The 20556-nt window shown below is 34.0% G+C and overlaps 1 protein-coding gene across 1 annotated transcript in view; it reads right to left on the reverse strand.

Moving 5' to 3' along the window:
• Positions 1 to 845: 845 nt before the first annotated feature.
• Positions 846 to 20556, reverse strand: part of SLF1 (SMC5/6 complex localization factor 1) — a 57529-nt gene continuing 37818 nt past the window's right edge. The window contains exons 14-20 of the mRNA XM_087430039.1: positions 15373 to 15520; positions 9544 to 9689; positions 7988 to 8145; positions 7073 to 7206; positions 5053 to 5145; positions 4449 to 4631; positions 846 to 1846 (exon numbers count right to left, since the gene is read on the reverse strand). Coding sequence (XP_087286165.1) covers positions 1365 to 1846; positions 4449 to 4631; positions 5053 to 5145; positions 7073 to 7206; positions 7988 to 8145; positions 9544 to 9689; positions 15373 to 15520 — 1344 coding nt within the window. The 3' untranslated portion in view covers positions 846 to 1364. The remainder of the gene's footprint in view (positions 1847 to 4448; positions 4632 to 5052; positions 5146 to 7072; positions 7207 to 7987; positions 8146 to 9543; positions 9690 to 15372; positions 15521 to 20556) is intronic.

Genomic DNA, 20556 nt, shown 5'->3' on the forward strand with positions numbered 1-20556 from the left:
TTATTCCAGGTGCCTTCATAACTGAGGTAAAGTGCCTACTCTTTGGAATGAAAATGTTCTTATTCATCATCTGGGGAAGCACTTGACTCTCTCTCTGAGTATTTCAATGTTCCTTAGATAGTCTCTGCAACATCATGTTTTCTCTGATATTTTTGCAGATTAATATTGAGAGATTTGTATGATGTCACATCTGAAGGCTAACTAGAAACAACTAATATTTATTACAGAATGTGTAAAATATTACTGATTTAAAAATATAGGAAAAAACTAGATTTTTATTCAGAGCTGATATCTAAGGGAGCAGTTTTCAGTTTAGATTATAAACCCAGCAATAAAACACTTTGTGTTTGTATACTTGTTAAAAGATTTATTTTCAAGGTAAAACTAAAATGTGCTTCTTTAGCAGATTAATTGCTGTGAGATCATCACTTTAGTTATCTAAAAGCTAAATGGAAGTTGTAGTGTTTCTTTTCCAGCTGTATCACAATGTAACTTATTCCCACTAGTGAAGCAACTCCAATTTCAAAAGTGGTTATTATCTACACCTTTTCTTATAGCTTTACTATAAGTTGATATTAGGAAAAAACTGCAAATTGAAAGGTTACTACTCTGTAAATTCACGCTGTACATTAAGATTTTAGAAAATCTCAAATCTATTACTTAGTTGCCACTTATAATCTTAATATTTAATTAAACTTATTATGCAGCAGAATGTTTTCACTTACAGAATAGTGGTTACATGGAGCAGAAATACACTTTGTACATGAACTGCTAAAATAAATCAAGGGATCAAACTGTCAAATTTTGCACATTCACTACATTTAAAAACCAAAAGAATATTATTATTGTAAATTTTAGAAATGTTTATTTTAGAAACACTAAACAAAAATAAAATGAGTATTTTAGTCCAACAGCCTACAGAGAAAAAACAAGGAGCTACATGTTTGTAGACACACATTTGCATGAATATCCTTGCCATGATTCTAAGACCTGGAACATCTGGGATAGAGAACATTACATTTTGATTTGAAAAAATATTTAAATTAAAACTTTTTACATGTACAATATAAATAGATAAATAATATCACTTTCAGAGCAAAAATAATACTGAATATTAGTGAAAGCAATGTACACCACACAAAACTATTTTTTACTTTTGAGTCAAATTCTATACACTGGAAAAAGACAGAAGTCTATACTATAGTTTTGCAGAAGTTCTTTAAGTGTCTTTAAAATTTAGCAAGGCTGCATATTCTGTCAATAAATAAATCAAATTAATTTTTGTTAATAAGCTACGACGTCCATAATAAATGTCAAAGCAAGCTGGGCAGGTTTAGAAAGTTGACTCATATTTTTTGGCATCATCATGAAAACTCTGTGACTGACCGACACATCATTTCCAGAGTCACCAATAAGGCCTCAGTATGTACTCCAGGACAGACTTTTAAATTCTCAGGCAGTTCCTTAAGGATATTTGGGAGCTTCTGCAATGTCTTTATATTTCTAGCATAAAGATCCAATAACCAGTCAGTATGAGCACTGGTGGTTTCCTTATAATTCTTACAAGCCATAAGCAGCTCATTTAGATGAGTTAACCCTTTGAAAGCTAAGAGAAACTCTGAAGATAAATCGAAAATTGAACAAAAATTTAGCAACATCCTGCTAAGTAAAAATGAGCCAAATTCAAGTTGCTGGTGGTAAAAATGTTTCTCTGCTTGTGCATGAAAGTTCTCCACTGTATCTTCTATTTTTGTAATGGCAAATAGTTCTTCCTTTATTTGAGATGATACCACATAATCCAAGGGCAATTCCCCTTTAGAGTTCCTCTGCTGTAAAAGCACTGGGCCTGTGAAAAAGAAAATGCAAAACGTTAAGAGCAAAACGTTTTTATTTTGGCAGCTTAACAGCTGTTTTCTCTCTCTTTTTCCCCAAAGCATCCAGGTCTCTGTTTACAATCATATTTTGTACTAATTCATGTTGACATAATTAACTGGTTATACATATTGACTGCCTAATAGAGGTACATTAAAAAAACAAAATTCTAGTCAGTTGCCTAATGAAGTTTGCCTAAAAGTACATGCATTAGTTCAATAAATAATGTATACGATTATAAATGAAAAAAAACTTTTATAAAACTTTATAAACTGTCATCTTGAAATAAGAATTTTTTTGTTCCCGGAAGAAATTAAGAAAATGTATTCATCTTAAATTTTGTAGAAGAGTCTGAAACGTATCTCCTTATGTCACCAAGAGGATAAAGTACTGCCCCTTCTGTTGCTGATAGGCAAGTGTAGCAATGCAAGGACTGCAAAACTTTGCCCAGACACAGAATGCATTTTTCATTTACCCTCGCTTATGTTCAATTTTTAGTACAGGTAACTGATTCACAAAAAATTAAATGTTAAGTGTTTTGCGTCAAACTCAGATTTCATCCATCTATCCTAGCTAAACCCATCTAACCACCTACTTAGAAAGTACTGAAGACAGAGTTTATCCTCTAGGTAGTAAAGGATGATGTAGGAGGGACAAAACAATAATGACTCAGTATTTGGTCACATAGCAAAGTACAGGAGTACTTTGTACCTCCGTCAGTCAAGTCCTACAATTATTTATGTACTTTGCCATAAAAATGTTATAAAGGATATAAAGGTTTTAGTACTAGCAGACATAATCAGAAGATCCTACCATACAACATAGATCATATTGTCAGAGAGAGAGAATAGATTATAGCTGCTAAAACTCTTATGAATCTGATCAGATGTGTAGTGGCCTAGATATAAAATGTATTTAAATATAAAAGATGAACCACTGATGATATATGATTAATGTATAATTTATGGAAAAAATAATTCTAAATCAAAATTAGGATTCTTTTCATTATGTTGATATTTCAAAAAAAAATGTTGCAAGTTACTCCTGTTAAAAAAAAATACAACAAAATTATGGACACAAGATACCAAATTAAACAAAGTCTTTAGAGACGTAAATAAATTCTTTAAATTATTGCTCTCAAGACTGAGTGACTCACAATGAAGAGATAATGTAGTTACTACAATGATGGTGTCAAACCATTTGACAGGTCCAAACTCAGAATATGACTAAGGCAGAGGAAAGTCTGTATGATTGCCAAAGGACCTTGATAAATGCAAGTACAAGTAGATTTCCTCTCTTAGGACAAGGAACTCATCCATTTATTATTCTTTACCAAAAGCCCTAGAAAAATTCACATTGGTTAGTATAATGCCATTCTCTTCTGAAGAACTGGACTTAACATAATAATGACTCTTACATCACTTAAACCATTTGAAACAAGGCCAAGTATTGGCTTGGAATGTTAGATACATGGTTGAGTAGAAAAATGAAACACTTCATTATGGTTTAGTAAATATATAACACTAAAAAAACTAGAAGAACTGAAAAATATATTCATTATGAAATGATGTCAGTAAAACAGACACACCAAGGCCTTTAGGGGGCAGGAGAAGACTATAAATAACCAAACGTCTTAAGCTACCATGCTATACAGACTTTCCTAGATATACATATAGTAAAAAGATAACTAAAGAAATTATGGTTTTTATTTTCATGCAGAATCAAATAGCTTTAATTATAGGAGAAAGTTATTTTAAATTTCAAGTTAAAATTAGTACAAATAGAAGTAATAAAAATTTATACAAATCCTTATGTCTGCATTATAAGCTAGTCACCAGTTTTCTTTTGTTTTTCTCTTAAAACACAAATCAATTTTGAACATTTTGATGTAAAATTTTTTTATTCGGTTCAGATATAAGAATGTCACCAAAGGGAGGTGGTTTCTGAAAGCAGAGATCAAAAATCAGCAGAAAAAGCAGTAGATGAATATTAAGCTCAAATTACCTCTATCACAAAACCCCTGCACAACAATTACCACCTTTAAGAAAATCCTCCTACTTTAACTTAATTGACTGCAAAATGTGAATGAAGAAAAGATATTCTAGGATATCTTTTTTTATAGTCTGTAAAGAAATGACTCATTAAAACAAGATTGAGTTAACATTTATACACAGGAAATGAAACAAGAATGAAAAATCCAAGTAATCACAATTGAACATTTACATTCATTTATTAATAAGCTTTCAGAAATGGCTGGTTCACAAAGACATTACACCCTTTAAGTAAAAGGATTAATATTAAAAACCAACACACCTAATTCAAACATACTCTTATACACAAATCTAAATAGGCTTAATAATACAATAAATAAATACATACATACTATGAAAAGGCTTTTATCCCTACTAAATAAAAGGTGCTTACATTCCAGGAGACTTTTATCTTTATTTTTTCATTAACATGAAATACAGGCATCTTGCCTTACAGATCTGAAATATAAAATGCTATCTACCTCTGAGGGATTCATCAAAAAACTGGATAATTTATCAAAACCCGTTTAGCATAAATGCACTCACCCCCATGCTGGAGTAGCAGCTTGCCAATTTCTACATGTCCGTTTGACAGTGCATCATGCAAAGGAGTCACCCCGTCCACTTGAGTGAGCAGATCTACCTCTGGACAGCGCTGCAAAATTTCCTGGACACACACTGTGTTGCCATAGTTACAGGCTTCATGCAAAGGCGTCCAGCCAGCATTGTCTAAATTAGAAATCAAGGCAAGTTTTAAAACAGCAAAAGTCCTACTTTTGGTAGTGAGGTATTGATATTCTGCTTCCCTTACCAGTGTGACTTTCTTAGGTACCTCATACATAAACAGAATGTTTTGATGAAAATGCCAAGGGTGCAATCATATTTCTAATTGTAAGAAAAACGAATTAAAATAAACTAAAACATTTAAAAAATATTGATGTTGGGATCTGATAAAAATGTGAACACCAAAAAATGTTTCTGAACTATTAATAAATCAACATATGATGAATTTCTTGGTTTTGCTATTGGCAATATTTTAAAGATATGTTAGGTAAATATAATTAACTGATTTTTCTTAATGTTGACATAAAACTATTTAATACCACAAATATTAACACATCGGATTAGACCACAAAGATTTAGAACTTACCTTTAACATTGATGTCTATTCCTGGCAAAGAGAGAAGACAAATCAATTTCTCCACTTGGTTATTTATGCAAGCTCTATGGAGCGCTGTTTCTCCTGCCATCAAAAATTAATAGATTATTCCAGAGAACACAAGATATCAACTAAAGAAAATAATCAAAGGGCATGAACTAGAAGATCTGGCCCCACGCCAGAAAATTATTTATTGAGTTTTCCTTTTGACTGGTTTAAACATCTCTCACATAAAAAAAAAGAGGTGGGGAGGGAACCCCACGAATCCATAGAGCTTCTGTTCTATCAGCAATTCAGCAATGAAATTCTACTGCAAAAGGTTTAACACAGGTATTGTCTCCCCCTAGTTCAAGGTTTAAAGCTTCAACCCCGCTATAAAACCCCCAAATGATCAGAGAACACCAAAAATACTGGGTTTTGCAGCAATAAAAGTTTAGAGTGCAATTGCCCTCTCTTAAATTTATTCATGAACCTACGTTAAATGTATGGCTCTTTTTTATACAGCATTTATAGCTTAATTCAAATGAATGTTTCTGGCTAAGCACGAGTGCCTCTACACACTCAAGTATAATTCAGAACTTCAAATCCATTAGCAGATGGTTTGCTGCTTCTCAATAGGCTGTCTGGCTTGGCTACAGCAGCATAGAGAAGGAGAAATGGGGGAATCTTAACATAAACACACACACACACACACACACACACGCACACGAAAAAAATCTCTAGTACCATTTAAAGCTGAACGAGAGTGACAAATAGAATGGCAAAGTTTTTTTCTAGGAGAGATGCAATTAGTGTGTGCTGGCTAAAACTGTCTATATCCATCTCTGTTATAACCAAGATTAATAAAATATAAGTGATAATTTGATGTAGTGGAATTAATAAAAACCATAAGTGATTGCTTAGAAAACAAATGAAATACTGGATCAAACTCTTTCTTAAGCTATAAAATACTAAGTAGCACATTTTACAGTGTTCAGTTTTACAGATTATCTCTATAACTTTCATCAAAACATTTATATGCATTGAAAAGCTTTTGAAGTTTTTCTCTACTATTTCTCAATTCTCTTCCTCCTTCCCAGTTCCTTCTGCTGTTCAGCCTCAAGTCATTCATATTCATTTTACTTTCTGGCACAATAAACAAAGAAAAAGGACATTGTTTTGTGACATTAATACCTGAGTTCTCATTTAAAATGTTTTTCACATTTTCAGCCAAATGGGCAGTTATTTTGAATTTGTGATATGCAATTATGAACTTATATCATGTTGAAAGATTATAAGAGCTTCACGGTTACTGTTTCCATTGGTGTCATAATGATAATATTTGTATTAACAACATGATATAGCTCATAAACAAGAGACTCAGCAATTTACTTTGGCCAGGTGTGGACTCACGGAAGGTAACTTATATTTGCAAGTTAAGAGGTGCCTAAGTAAAAGAGGTCCTGGAGTGAATTATTACAATGCTATTCTTGTTACCCCATCCTTTAGGTACTTAGGTTCCAGTATAGTTAGAACCAAAAGCCAAACACATTTCATAGTCTGGGCTCCATGCCTGGAAGAAAAGAGTCCATATGCTTAACACAGCTATGTAACATAGCCTCCTCCTCACTCTTTGTTCACAAAATGTCTAGGATTGAAAGAGATGAAGACTGAATTATACTTTCAAATCAGAAGACACTGATCCTAAGTAGCATAGGTTGAGGTAGAATAGAAAAGTAAGGTGGGCAAGTCTGAAATGAGCTAAATGTGAGCCACACACTGTGGTTAATATCTGGAGAGGCAGGGGGAGAAAAGAAGGGGAGGAATACTCTTTTATACTGGGTATGCAACAATCACTTTTTTTGTATAAATGACAGTTCAAAAAATAATATGCTATCCAGGAAGGTATTTCCTGGACCTAGTCCAGTATTTAAGTTCAAGTATTCATCAGGGCCAGTGCGTAAAACCTGCAAACACTGACCACAACCATGAAAAGTTCCTAGCATAAATTAATTTAGATAATTGGTTTTACCTTTTAAATTAGTCTTATGAAAATTCATCTTTGTAACTAAAGAGGGGCAATTCTCCTTGGAACATGACAATTCTCCTTCTGACTTCTTTTTCAATCTTTTTAATGATGAGGAACATTTAGCAAGGTTCAGCTCTCTGAAAACAAAGTAAGAAATAAGGAAAGCTTGTTTTTCACCATGGCATGGCAGCATACATTAGATGGTAGTTTTTAAATATAGCCTTCTTTTAATTTAAACCCCTTTATTCATTCAAATTGTTACTGCCTTCTATTTTTATATTTATTTCAACTGTATAGAAACAAATATTAACACATTAATTTTCATTTTATTAATCTCGCACCCCCACTGCCCACTGAAAAGTTTATGAATATGGAATGTCAGGTAGATTAAGAGACCAAGTAAACTATATTTGGCAGAGAGAATAAAGCAAAGTGCTAATAAGATCAAAATGCAGGCCCCTGCTCCCCATTCTCTTCTTGTCTTCCTAAAAACACTTCAGGTTTTCTGAGTTTTACACAGCATACTTTTAGAGGAAAATGTATAGCATACTTTTTCGCATTTGGGGGAAGCTATTATAACAATTCAGAGCATCTCACATGACCACGCATTCCGAAATCCCATCTTTATTATATACAAGTAGTAATTTAAATTACAGGGCAAAAATTGTGTGGAACAATAATTTGATAAATAGTTTTATTTCTTTTGGAAAGCACTTAATCTTAATATAAAGAAAGCATATACCTTGAACTAAGGAAAGCGAAAATGTTGATCATGTGTATTTATAGGTGTAAAACTGAGTTTTATCCTAATCAGTATAATTTAGACAATATCACAGATAACCATAAAGTTCAAGAAGTGTGTCAGAGAAAAAGCTGCACTTGAAAACAAAGCATAATTGGTACACAAGCATCACTTACGGTAACTCTGGCAGCCCTTCGACTTGTTTCTGTTTAGCACCATTCAGCACTAGTAAGGCCCTCTGAGATTCCAGGCAAGGTCGCTGTCCTATTTTCTTTGATATCTTTCCAGTCCCATGCACACCAGTTTTCCCCAAAGCTGGCAAATAGGAATATACCTGTTGCAAAATAATATTATATTGCTTTCTCAACTACAAAGACCTAGAAAGCAGTAAGGAGAAATTACTTGATTCATTTCACCAATAAATTTAGTTACGTTTTCTTGGTTTTATCCCTATGGTTACCACCCCATCTCCTCTGAACATGCTAAAATATTAAGAAAGCTGCAGTTCCATGTCATTAAGTCAATATGACACACACAAGAAGAAAAATACTTTCTTGAAAATAATTATTTTTTTGAATTCAATTTTTTTTTTTATTTTTGCTGGAGGAAGACCAGCCATGAGCTAACATCTGTGCCAACCTTCCTCTATTTTGTATCTGGGTTGCCGCCACAGCATGGCAGAGAGTGGTGTAGGTCTGTACCTGGGATCTAAACCTGTGAAACCAGGCTGCAGAAGTGGAGTGTGCCAAACTTAACCACTATGCCACAGCGTTGGCCCCTTGAATTCAATTTTAACACTCATTTAGGAAAGTTCTTTTGATTAGTCTTATGCCCAACTTGTTATAATTCACTTGCATATTTTTAATACTTATGGTTTATGTACAACACATATTTTGTCATTTCCATTTTGATAATGACTTCCTTCAACAGAAAACAAGTCTGGAATAAATGGAATAAGAAGTGCAGGGCCGGCCCCGCGGCTTAGCGGTTAAGTGCGCGGGCTCCACTACTGGCGGCCCGGATTCGGATCCCGGGCGCGCACCAACGCACTGCTTCTCCGGCCATGCTGAGGCTGCGTCCCACATACAGCAACTAGAAGGATGTGCAGCTATGACATACAACTATCTACTGGGGCTTTGGGAGAAAAATAAATAAATAAAAATTAAAAAAAAAAAAAGTGCAAAAGTTGTTAAAGACAAGGATTGTTGCAAAACAATATTTGTCCAATCTGACCAATTAATAAGCATATTTCTCATTGTTGAAGAAACTTCTGGAGACATCAGATATTAATAATAGCTAAAGATAGCCAAGATATAACTGGAAGATCTTGGATCAAATGCAGCTTATGTGTGTGTGCATATACAGGATAAAAAGGAAAAACTATTGGCATCATTTGCAAATTGCTTTTTAAATACCACTAAATACTATGTAGAATTTTTTTGCATCTAGGTCTTTCCAAAATAACAATCTTATGTACTGTGGCAAGTGACTAGGAAACAAAGATTCTTGTATTATTTTTCCGTTATCAATCCTTAGTTACTCTCAAGCAATTAAAATTTCTATTCACTAATTAATCTATTTTTCAGGTGGAAAAATACCTGCTCTTATATAGATTTGAAAGATTTATGATTAATATCCTCTGTCCAATTATTAGAAATAACTAAGAATATTTTTAAATTGAATTTATGAACTCACTTGGAAATTAAAAGAACTAGAAAAGAGTGGTGCTTACCATTTTCTGAAGAGAGAGTGGCTCAGAAGAAATACTGATGGAACTCTGTAAACACAACTTTTTAAACACTGCCTCTGCAACAAACATTTGAAGCCAGGAGGAGGAAAAGGAACAAATGAAAATCTCTAATTCCTGTGAAGAAAAGTCTGTAGAAAACAAGAGAAGTAAATACAGTTATTGCTACAGCCTATAAAATTTCTTTCTATAGACTATTTCCTCTGTGGATTTTATTCATTGAAATGATGATTCCTACACCAGTAAGATTCACCCACATAATGTTAAACCACAAAAAACATAATATTCCTATTCCTTGCCTTTCAAGAGAAAATTTTTTTTTATGGCACATGTTCTCACATTTGAAACAATCATTACTTTTTATTATTTTAAATAAAAGTCTTCAAATTATATATACACATATGAATAGACAGATGATATATGACTAGATAGACAGGCATGGAATTTTATCACTATGCTTTCCAATTAATGTTAAAGATTTCTTCCCTCAATGGAGTTGTGTCTTTGGAAAACGGGTACTTGGTTTTTAAATGGGTACACATGTAATTAATTTGCAGTGATTAGTCCTGAGCTGATAGGAAGAAAGAAATTAAACCCTTTCCCTTGACAGCACCCATGAATCCCATCACTGCAGAGAAGGAGCAAAGGTAAAGAAGAGAGAAAATGTCTAAAGATTTCCTTAGAAGTTTGTATGCACTCTACTATAGCAAGGTGGGGGCGGAGGGGGTGGGGCGGTGATGGACTAAGGGGGGGGTTTTGCCCCAGGGAACATTTAGCAATTTTTGCTGGGGAGCGGAGGTACTATTGGCATCCAGTGGGTGAAAGGCAGAGATGCTCCTGAACATACTACAATTCACAGTTCACAGGACAACCCCCAACAACAAAGAATTATCTGGCCCAGAACATAAACGGTGCCCAGGGTAAGGAAGAAACTCTCCTTGACTAAAGAGACCTGAGGTTCTTGCCTTGTGGCAGAATGCCATATGGACAAACCGCTCCAGTCAGATGTTAAGGAGATCCAGCTAGCTCCACACAGACATATGATTGCTGAATTCAAATAATCCTTTCCAAAACAGCCTCAACAGAGATACAAATTGCAACAACTGGAAATGAGTAATGGGTTATTTACAATCTTTTTTTTTTATAGCCTGCTACTCAGAACCTACTACTAGGCTGTTAGAATTATCTGAAACTTGGCAAGCAGTAAACTGAAGGATGATCATCAAAAGTTCTTTTGAACATTAAATCTCTAGTTATATACATTAAAGCAAGCATATCTATCATCACAGAGTTTACTACAACCAATTGATCTCTTAATATATCACCTCTAAACACAGGCAAAAGCAAAGCAGAAATAACTTGCACTGTACAGTTCAAAAGAGACACTCTTGCCTTGGAACTTCCAAATGGAGTTATTCATCTAGAAAGAGCATTTGATAGGTTTAAAGAAATAGGAAATACAAAGTATAATGAATCCACATATCACCAGGTCACACATTCAAAGGGAATGATAAATAACAGATGAATAAGAGAACATGAGAAATTTAGCCCCTGGACTGTAAGACCTTTTAGGGCAGGATCATTTTTGTAGCCCTCACAGGCTGTAGGTCACTAACTTGTACAGAATACACTTAGTATTTGATAAATGAATGAATGACTGGCTAGAGAGCCAAGCCAGGATGATCTTTTTAAAAAAGCTAATCAGATCAACCTACTCCCTTGTTAAACGTCTTCTAACTCCTCAACATGGCTTAGAAGTTCCTATGCAAACTCCTCTACCCCTTCTTTCGCTTTATTCTGGCCACTCTTCTTGCTGCTTGCCAACAGCCAGGCACCAGAGGATTTCAAACAGGCCCAGCTCTTTCCTATCTCAGAGTTTTGCCAAATGTTGTATCTTCTGACTGGAGCATGCTTCCCTAACCCTGCCAAACTCCTACTTATCCTCCAGGTTCTGCTTTCCATGACCACCTAATATAAAGTTAAGTTCACCCATCTCAACACCTAGTTTTTCTTGTTTGGAGCACTTAGCATTTTTAAATGATGTATTTACGTTAACTTAATTACAGTCTGCCTCTCCCACTGAAAGCTCCAAAAAAGCAAGGACCATGTTTTGTTTCCTTCCTTCCTGTATATGAAGTGTTTAGCTCAATGCCTGGTAGAGTGCCATAAAAATTTGGCATAAATGAAGGGACTATAATAGAATAAATGAAGTAAATAGAACAAGTGAAGAGAATAGAAACATTTGGACTCAATTAGTAAAATTATAAAAATTTATATTTATAGAAGAGGTCTGAAGCATGGAGAGGGATTAGAATGGACATAAAAAAAATAAAAGTGAATAAAGGTTTGGAAAAAGTATTTATCACGAAAAGATAACCATGTAGCCTGAGAAGGGCAAAGGAAGCTTTATTAAAATTCTCTAAAGATGTGAAAGGGATTATAGTAGATTTTGATGACATGTTTTCTTCCAACTGAAAACAGGAGAAGAAATAAGTTTAAGTTAGGGATTGCCAAACTATGTTTTGCCGCCTATTTTTATGAATAAACTTTTGCTGGAACACAGCCATGTTCACTTATGTATTGGGTTTTGCTGCCTCCTTACTACAACTGCAGAGCTGAGTAGCTGGGACTGTAGAGCCTGTAAAGCCAAAAATATTTACTGTCTGGTACTTTACACAAAAAAGTTTGCCAACTCCTAGTTTAAGCCAATACATCAGGAATTTCAATTAGGCATAAAAAACAAATTTCAGAACACTTGATCTTAAAATATAGAAAGGGATATAAGGAAACTCTTTCTGTTCAAAGTGTTTAGAAATAAAAGAGAATGGCATCTATGTGGGATTGATGGACACGAGATCTGATAGGAAAAAGAAAGGATTTTTACTTCTCTACTGAAATAGCTTCTGTCTTAATTTTCTACAAAACAATTAACAACAATTTTACTAAACTAAAATTAATTCAGTAGATCTGAATCTAAGTAGCATCACAATATGAATTTTATACTTTTTGACTAGGAAAAACCAAGATATCCAGTTTGCCATAAATGAGAAAGACAGAAAAATAGCTTCAATTGGAAGTTATATAACAGCCAAATTACAACATCTTTACTAATGACTTAGGAAAAGAAAAAATAGTTTAACTGAGCTGAAGAATAATGCAAAGAAAATGCAAAAATGCAAAAAAAAAAAAAAAAAGAGGGAGTATCCACAGAGAAAAAGAAATGGTTCTTCACCAAAATATCAAAATACTGACAAAAAGGACATTATTAGAACAACTGGTTCACTTGTATCGATAAGTGTATAATTCTACACACTCCATAAAACACTTTAATTTTGCATATTAGCAGTAGAAAAGTGACTGCTCTCTTAAGAGTAAACTGTTCACTTGATTTCTGTCTCTCAACAAAGGTTAAAAACCAAGATGTACTCATAATAAAAATTTAGGAAGATATTAATTTGAACCATTTTTAGAAATATATGTTAAATTTTTAAACACTGCCTACCTATAGCCTAATTGGAAGCCTAAGGAACCAATATGCATGAGTTTTGAGAAGGGTAAGGAAAGGCTTAAACACACTTTTCAAACAGGGATACAGTTTAAATCTCACCTAGAGTTTTAAATATTAGAAATCAAACGTAAATTCTGGGGAGCAAAGTAATCACTCAGCCTGTCGACAAGATTATAATGGCAAGGTTAAAGGCTAGTTTTAGCTTAAGTCAGTCACAGGCTCAGACTTGGGTTTAAACTTGTAATGTGAAAATTGGGAACAACAGTGGATACCACACTTTGCTTTCAAGTGAACAGAAATTCAGAATATAAGCAAAGCATTAAAGCTGATGTATAACACATAGTAGAACTCTGTTAATACAAGGTTATTATTTCATGCATTTGGCTAAACTATAAGATGTTATATTTCCCTAAAGGTAACCAATACATACTGGAAACAACACATATAACTATACTGATAGCCACCGCTAATCCTGTCTTGGGTCCCCAAACTCAAAGAGGTTTCTTTATGGAACGAAAACGGAATCCTTTTAGCTGAATGTTTAGTTCTCATGCTGGCAAAAATGCCAGAATTCTGCTGTTTCTAAAATGAGAAAAAAAAGAAAAACCTACCTAGTAGGAATGGTGGGAAAGAAATGATAAGAAAGGGTTCTGAAGGAAGATTGAATTTGAGCTAAGAAATGTTAAAAAGTCATACAACAAAGGACAGCTACTCCACAAAAGGAACAGTAATCACCCCTCAGCTCAATGAAAAAGAAAGAGGAAAAAAGAAAGGAGATAAAATGCTTTAGATAAAAATCTTTTAACTTCAGTAGTATAAAAAGAGACCTCTCTTTGCAGAGGGTATCATTGAATAAATCCTGAACCCAGTTATAAACTGGATGCCTATTCTAGACTCTCTCTTCAAAGTATTAAAGTGATTGACAGCATAATCAAGAACTTTTTCTTTTAAATAAAACCAAGACACACTGAAACACATGTTACAAAATAGAATACTTATTTGGCAGTCTAAAATATTTTTAATTATTTAAAAATCATCTTTTATGTTTGAGGGCCACAAAAAGCTCACTTGGTTCAAAATATGTTTATTTTAGGAATTTAGGATTACAGAAATTAAGAAAAAAAGAAAGAAAAAGGTTCATGGTTCCCTAAACTGGCTTTGAAGTTTAGGAATATATATAAGGTCTTATGGAAGCCTCCCTCACTTTGGAGACCCAAAAGAGTTAGGTAGAACCTTTCACAAGGTGAGCACATAAAAATGAGTTCTGTCATCATGTTGCTTAAATAATATTACTCTCCCCACTTATTCTAGAGGGACTTTTAAATTAAATTAGATAATGGGGAGAGGAGGAAGAGTGAGGAAATTATACATATAAATTACTTCTATTTGCTTCATCCATGCTCATTTGTTAGACCACAGACTCAGTGGAAAATAGTAGCAGCTTTTCATGTTATAATAAGAAAAATTATACAGCAACAGGAACGTGGGGAAAATGTTTTCACCAATGATATAACCCAAGTTAATGCAAGTGGCTTTATAACATAGTAAGTATTCTGATTCAATGAATTTCATTTTTTAATACTGTTAAGTATTCATGCAGGCAGAGACCTGGGAACTGTTCATATGGCACAGATAAGAGAAACACATAATGCTTTCTACTCAACGTGAAATGATTAGAAGTATTAAAGGTACTAAAAATAGTTCTTACCACGTGAAATTCTAAAACATCATACATAAAAAAGCAAACCTATCTCTCCAATGAAAAGAGAATAACTAATTTTTGTCTAGTTAAATGTTTACTTGCATAGGATTTTAATTTTCATTTTAAGTTGTAAGATTAAGAAAAACATTAATAATATTATATATAAATATATAATAATTTATTTCTAGGTACTATTTTCTATACTATAATATTCAATTTTTATGAAACCATCAAAATAATAAATAAATGATGTGTATGTGGGAAGGCTCATCTAATATTTAGAGGAAAATAAAAATACAAAATTACATATATAATATGAGCTCAACTATATACAAATGCTTAGAAATACTAGAAAGAAATATATTAAAAACTTAACAGTGGTTATCTGTATGGAAGCATTCCTTATGCGTAATTTTTACCTTCCTCTTTATATTGTCTATATGTGTGTTTGCTTATACATATATAAAAAATCTGTATATATAAAAATAACCTTTTTAAGGAAAGGTTCATATGAGCATATGTTAAAGATTACAGACTGCCTAAAGGAAGCTCAAAACTAATTCCCACAATAGGTCTAAGAAAAATATAACATAGACACACTTACCATCACACGAGAGGGAAACATAACTTCCTAAGTCATCAGACATGTGTCGCATCACATTTCTACCCATCTTAAGACCAAGGAAGATCCAATAATCTATTGCTGCTCCAAGAATTCCAGTCAATAAGTAAGCTAGTTCATGTTTGAAGACCTAACGTTGAGATGGGAAAAATGTTACTAAAATGTATTAAAATATATGATTTCTATCAGTGTTCATTTTGAATAACTTTTGTTGAGGCAAAACTTAGCTATTTAAAAATATAGGGTATGCTAATGCTAAAAAAGAACCCTAGCAAACTAAATCCTTCTCTCCATTGTCTCCCTTTCCTTCCTTCCCTCCTCCTTCCTGCCCCACATCTATATGACAGAACAGTTAATAAAACAAATTTCCAGGACTTATATATGGATAGCCTATAACAAAATTTTAAAATAACTTTTTCCAATGGTGTCAAGTTCTTTAGTCAGGCAATAATTCCATTAAAACAATGAGGAAGTACTTGGATTCTGTGGATTTCTAACAGGAACATTACGACTACAAAAAAATATAGATTTAGCCACTCCTACCTATTGTTTATATATAAAGTTAACCTTTACATTTCTCTAAATGGCATTTTCCAGAAAAAGACTTGAAAAACAATGAATAAAAGCTTTAGTAAAGATTGTCCTTTGTTGTAAAGAAATATATTGATTCACATTTTAATTATCAAATTATATCAAATACCATTACCTAACTTAGAGATATATAGAGATCAGTTTTAAAAGTATAAATATTGTTTTATATTATCACTCCTATAATAAACATTATTAAATTCCTATAAAAAATATAGCAAGGTATATGAACCTTACAATAAGTGTGTTTTACCCTAGTGTTTAAAATGTCTTTCTAATCCATAAATTATGAAGATGAAGAGGTGTGAAAATAACGTTTTTAAATACCTTTGATTTAAATGTAAATACTTTTTCACAATGACATTAAAACTAGTTGAAATTCCTATATTTTTGGTATTTGTCTAGGCATGTTGGATGCGTGAAAAAAATCACTAAATTAACAGTTGGGTAGAAGGCATGTGAAAAGGTTTAATAAATGTTATGGTATCCAAATAGATTATAACTGCTACGTTCTGTCACCATGCTATGCCTAATATGGGGTTAGTGACAGAGAAATCTCTAGTACTTTGAACACTCAGTGACTACTGGATTTATCTCTCCCACCCTCAGCAGACAAGATTCTTATCAGTATATACAGTATTTCATTAGGGCATCACTGCTGTCAGAAGAAGCTATTAGCTAAATGATTTCCAAACTGAAGTTCTACTTCTGGTTTCTCGTGCAAACAAGGGCAAGCGGTCAAGCAGCATATACCTCGGGCCTGCTGAAACAGTGTTTATTGAGGGAAAAGCCATTAGTCAGCATCCTTAGCAAGCGTTCAGGTCCCCTGTCACCCTACCCCACTTGGGGCAGCACACTGTATTCTGGCAGGGCTGGACATTAGAGTATGGGAGAGAAACTCTGAAGAATGGGGCTGAACGGATTTTAAGCTGCATGATTAGGGAAGCACTGCACTTCCTCTGATATGATCAGGGGCCATGACACAGAACCTGACTGCCAGGTCAGGATTCATTAGTGGGCGTCAGCACCACCCCCTCTCCTGCCTTGAGAGAAGGCTGGGTTTAAGCACAGTTGTAACTGTTGGGACATGGGAAGCGAGCAGCAGGACTGGCCATATCAGCAGGCTGGGAAAGTACCAACACTTCCCTTGGAGCCTGGTAGGGTCCAAGCCTTGCAGCTGACCAGAATTGACTCCCTTAAGCTCTGGGTCTTAGCCACTCTTCAAAGAATTTTGCAGGAAGCCAACTCCATTCTTTATAAAGACAACACATAGATGATCACTCTAAGCAAGTTTTACTTCTCATGGTTCAAGTTATCAAGAGAACATAAAACAGGACAGTGAAAATCTCTATTTAACTAGCAAACTGATCATGTCGAGATCCATGCCACAGAATATTTCTTCCAAAATAATGTATACCTGAATATCAGCAATGACACTGCTCAGGAAGGAAGCAAGAGAACAGTAAAGTTTGATTTCTCAAAGTATTCCCCCATCTCAAGGGTATAGTAAATCAGAATCACTTCAGATCCCTGGTTCTAAGACTCTGGATAGAGAAAGAGGTCAGCCTACAGAGTTAAGCCTCACATAAAACTACAATCCAGCACTCCGTCAATGAAAAATAACATAAAACCAACCAGTTGGGACCCTCCCTCTTTCCTTTCACAAATATATGTACACATGTACCTGACACCACAAATATCAATATTGCTTAATATTCAATTTACTTTGATATTACTGTTATTTAAAAGTTAGAGATAGGTTGGCCCTGCAGGACTTGCAAGGAACGACTGTAGCTCCTTTACCCTGACAAGAAAGATCCTGCCAAAGTTATTCTTATCTGTATGTCATTAGCTAAACATACATACCACATATGTGGCAACATATCCATCATAGAAAATTTTTATATAAAAGACACTTTCAAATCACGTCCTTGGATCCTTTTATACTATATTCTTACCTATGACACTCACTATAACAATAGGGCCAAGACACTGTGCAATGGATTGCACTCATTGCAACTCTGTATATAAACAATGCTACTACAATCATGCGCCATGTAATGACATTTCAGTCAACGATGGACTGCATATACAACAGTGGTTCCATAAGATTAGTACCACACAGCCTAGGTGGATAGTAGGCTATACCATCTAGGATTGTGTAAGTACACTCTATGATGTTTGCACAACGACAAAATTGCCTAATGACACATTTCTCAGAATATATTCCTGTCAGTAAGCGATGCATGACTGCATTTCTAGCATAGTGGATATATATGCATTAGAAGTGGATTAGTGAGAAAATGGCAAATAAACCATCAAAGGAGAAAAGCTTTTTTGGAATACTGAAATGTTTGCTAAAGCTAAAAGAACAGAACATGAATACCCTAAGAATTAATAAAGAAATGAAAGATAGACATGATTTGCACATAATTCATATATTTACCTTAGAATTTCTTTCTAATTTGTTAAAGTCTATCATCAGACATTCGGTCAATACAGTTCTTTATTATCTGCCAGTAAAAGTAATCTCATTTATAAACTTGGCAATCTTCCAAAAATTGACTAGTATTATGACATAGAACAAACCAGAATCTTGGCCTTCTAACTCCCAGGTTAGGGCTTTCCACAGTATCCCACAGCAATAGATGACAAACTGCTCCTCTAGTACCTCCTTTCAAAAAGATGCAAACATAATGCACATATTGTGCCTCTTCCTATTTTAAACACTGGCATTTGAAATAGAAAGTAAGTTGCAGTAGAGACTTGGCCTCTAGTCAAGCCTTTGCCCTAACAAGTTGTGACACCTTGAATAAGTTACTTAAACTCTTTAGCCTCAATTTCCTTATCTTTAAATACAAACCAGCTTCCATTCTACCTATAATTCTAGGGTTATCGTTAAATAGCACTTAAGGACATCACAAAGAAAAGTAGGACTCACCACCAAGCTTAGTAAAATTTATACCTCCTCCATAACCTTGACACAGCCCACCTCTGCTCTTTGCCAAGGAAAGCCCAAAGCTTTCTCAGATTAATGACAATGAAATTCACTGCCATTGTGTCACTGTGCAATACTTGCTGATTGACATTATGACAAAACAATATTAGCATAAACTGAGGACTTCTGTTTAGCTAATGACTTAAATTGAATGCTTCAACTCAGCAAATCAAGAAACAAACGTTTTACAGTACAGAAAATGATGTCTGTGAACATGCATGGAATTCTTGAAATTGGAAACTGCCAAAAAGATTTAATTAAGTACAAGAATGAATTCTAACAGATAAGGTAACACAATAAAAAAACAGTTTATATGAATTTAAGCAATTCAAATGTTAAATAAAAATTAGTTTGCAAAGTTTAAAACCAGTTCTCATATTACAACTGATGCTACAATTTATTCTAGATTGCTTCACAAATATCTTGAATTTATTTATAAATTTGAACAAAAAATCTTCAAGTTAAATATGTACAAATCTGTTACTATTTACATCAGTATTTCCTGAGTAAATTCTTATCTGTGCTAGTCCTTTGGTGATTTAGTAAAATGGTGAAAACGTCAGTTTTATTATTGTTTTCAGTTATAAAGGAGCAATTTCATTTATATAATCAAATGGATAAAAAAGAAATGCTCCATCATGAGGAAATTATCCTTAATGATTCTATTGTCTAAAAAGTACATAAAAAGGCAAATAGTATTTAATAAGGATGTTATCAATTTTAGCTTAGAAGTATTATCCTCAACTGGCCATCAATCCAGTATGGAATCAATCCATCTCATATTAAGTCTTCCTCTTTTCCTGCTGTCTTCTACCTTTCCCAGCATTACTGTTTTTTCCAAAGAATCCTGCCTTGTCATGATGTGCCCAAAATAGGGCAGCCTCAGTTTTATCGTTTTTGCCTCCAGCAATAGTTCAGGCTTAATTTGCTCTAGGACCCCCGTGTTCGTCTTTCTGGCAGTCCACGGTATCTGCAGAGATCTCCTTCAACCCCATATTTCAAATGAATCAATCTTTTTCCTGTCAGTCTTCTTCACTGTCCAGCTTTGGCATCTGTACATAGTAACTGGGAATACGAGGGTGTGGATAATCTTGGCCTTAGTCTCACACGACACTTATTTAGACTATTTAGACCTGATGATCTTTACTAATTCTTTCATTGCTACTCTTCAGAGTCTCAATCTTCTCTTGAGTTCTTGGCTGCAGTCTCCATTTAAATTGATGACTAAACCAAGGTAAATAAAATCTTTATGTTTTTGAAGACAATGTATGTAATGAATTGTCTTTATGTAATGAAGACAATTTCAATGTCTTCATTGTCTATGTTAAAGTTATGTAGTTCTTCTGTAGTCATGAGTTTTGTCTTCTTGATGTTCAAATTCGGTCCTGCTTTGGCACTTTCTTCTTTCACTTTCATCAGAAGTTGTTTCAAGTCATTGCTGCTTCCTGCCAGCAAGATGGGTGTCATCTGCATATCTTAGATTGTTGGTATTTCCTTCCACCAATTTTCACTTCTGCTTCATCTGAGTCTAGCCCAGTTTTTCGTCTGATATGTTCTGTGTACAGATTAAACAGATAGGC

Source organism: Ceratotherium simum, chromosome 4, assembly GCF_057802395.1.
Source record: "Ceratotherium simum simum isolate JZ-2026a chromosome 4, ASM5780239v1, whole genome shotgun sequence".
In the NCBI taxonomy this organism is placed as follows: Eukaryota; Metazoa; Chordata; class Mammalia; order Perissodactyla; family Rhinocerotidae; genus Ceratotherium; species Ceratotherium simum.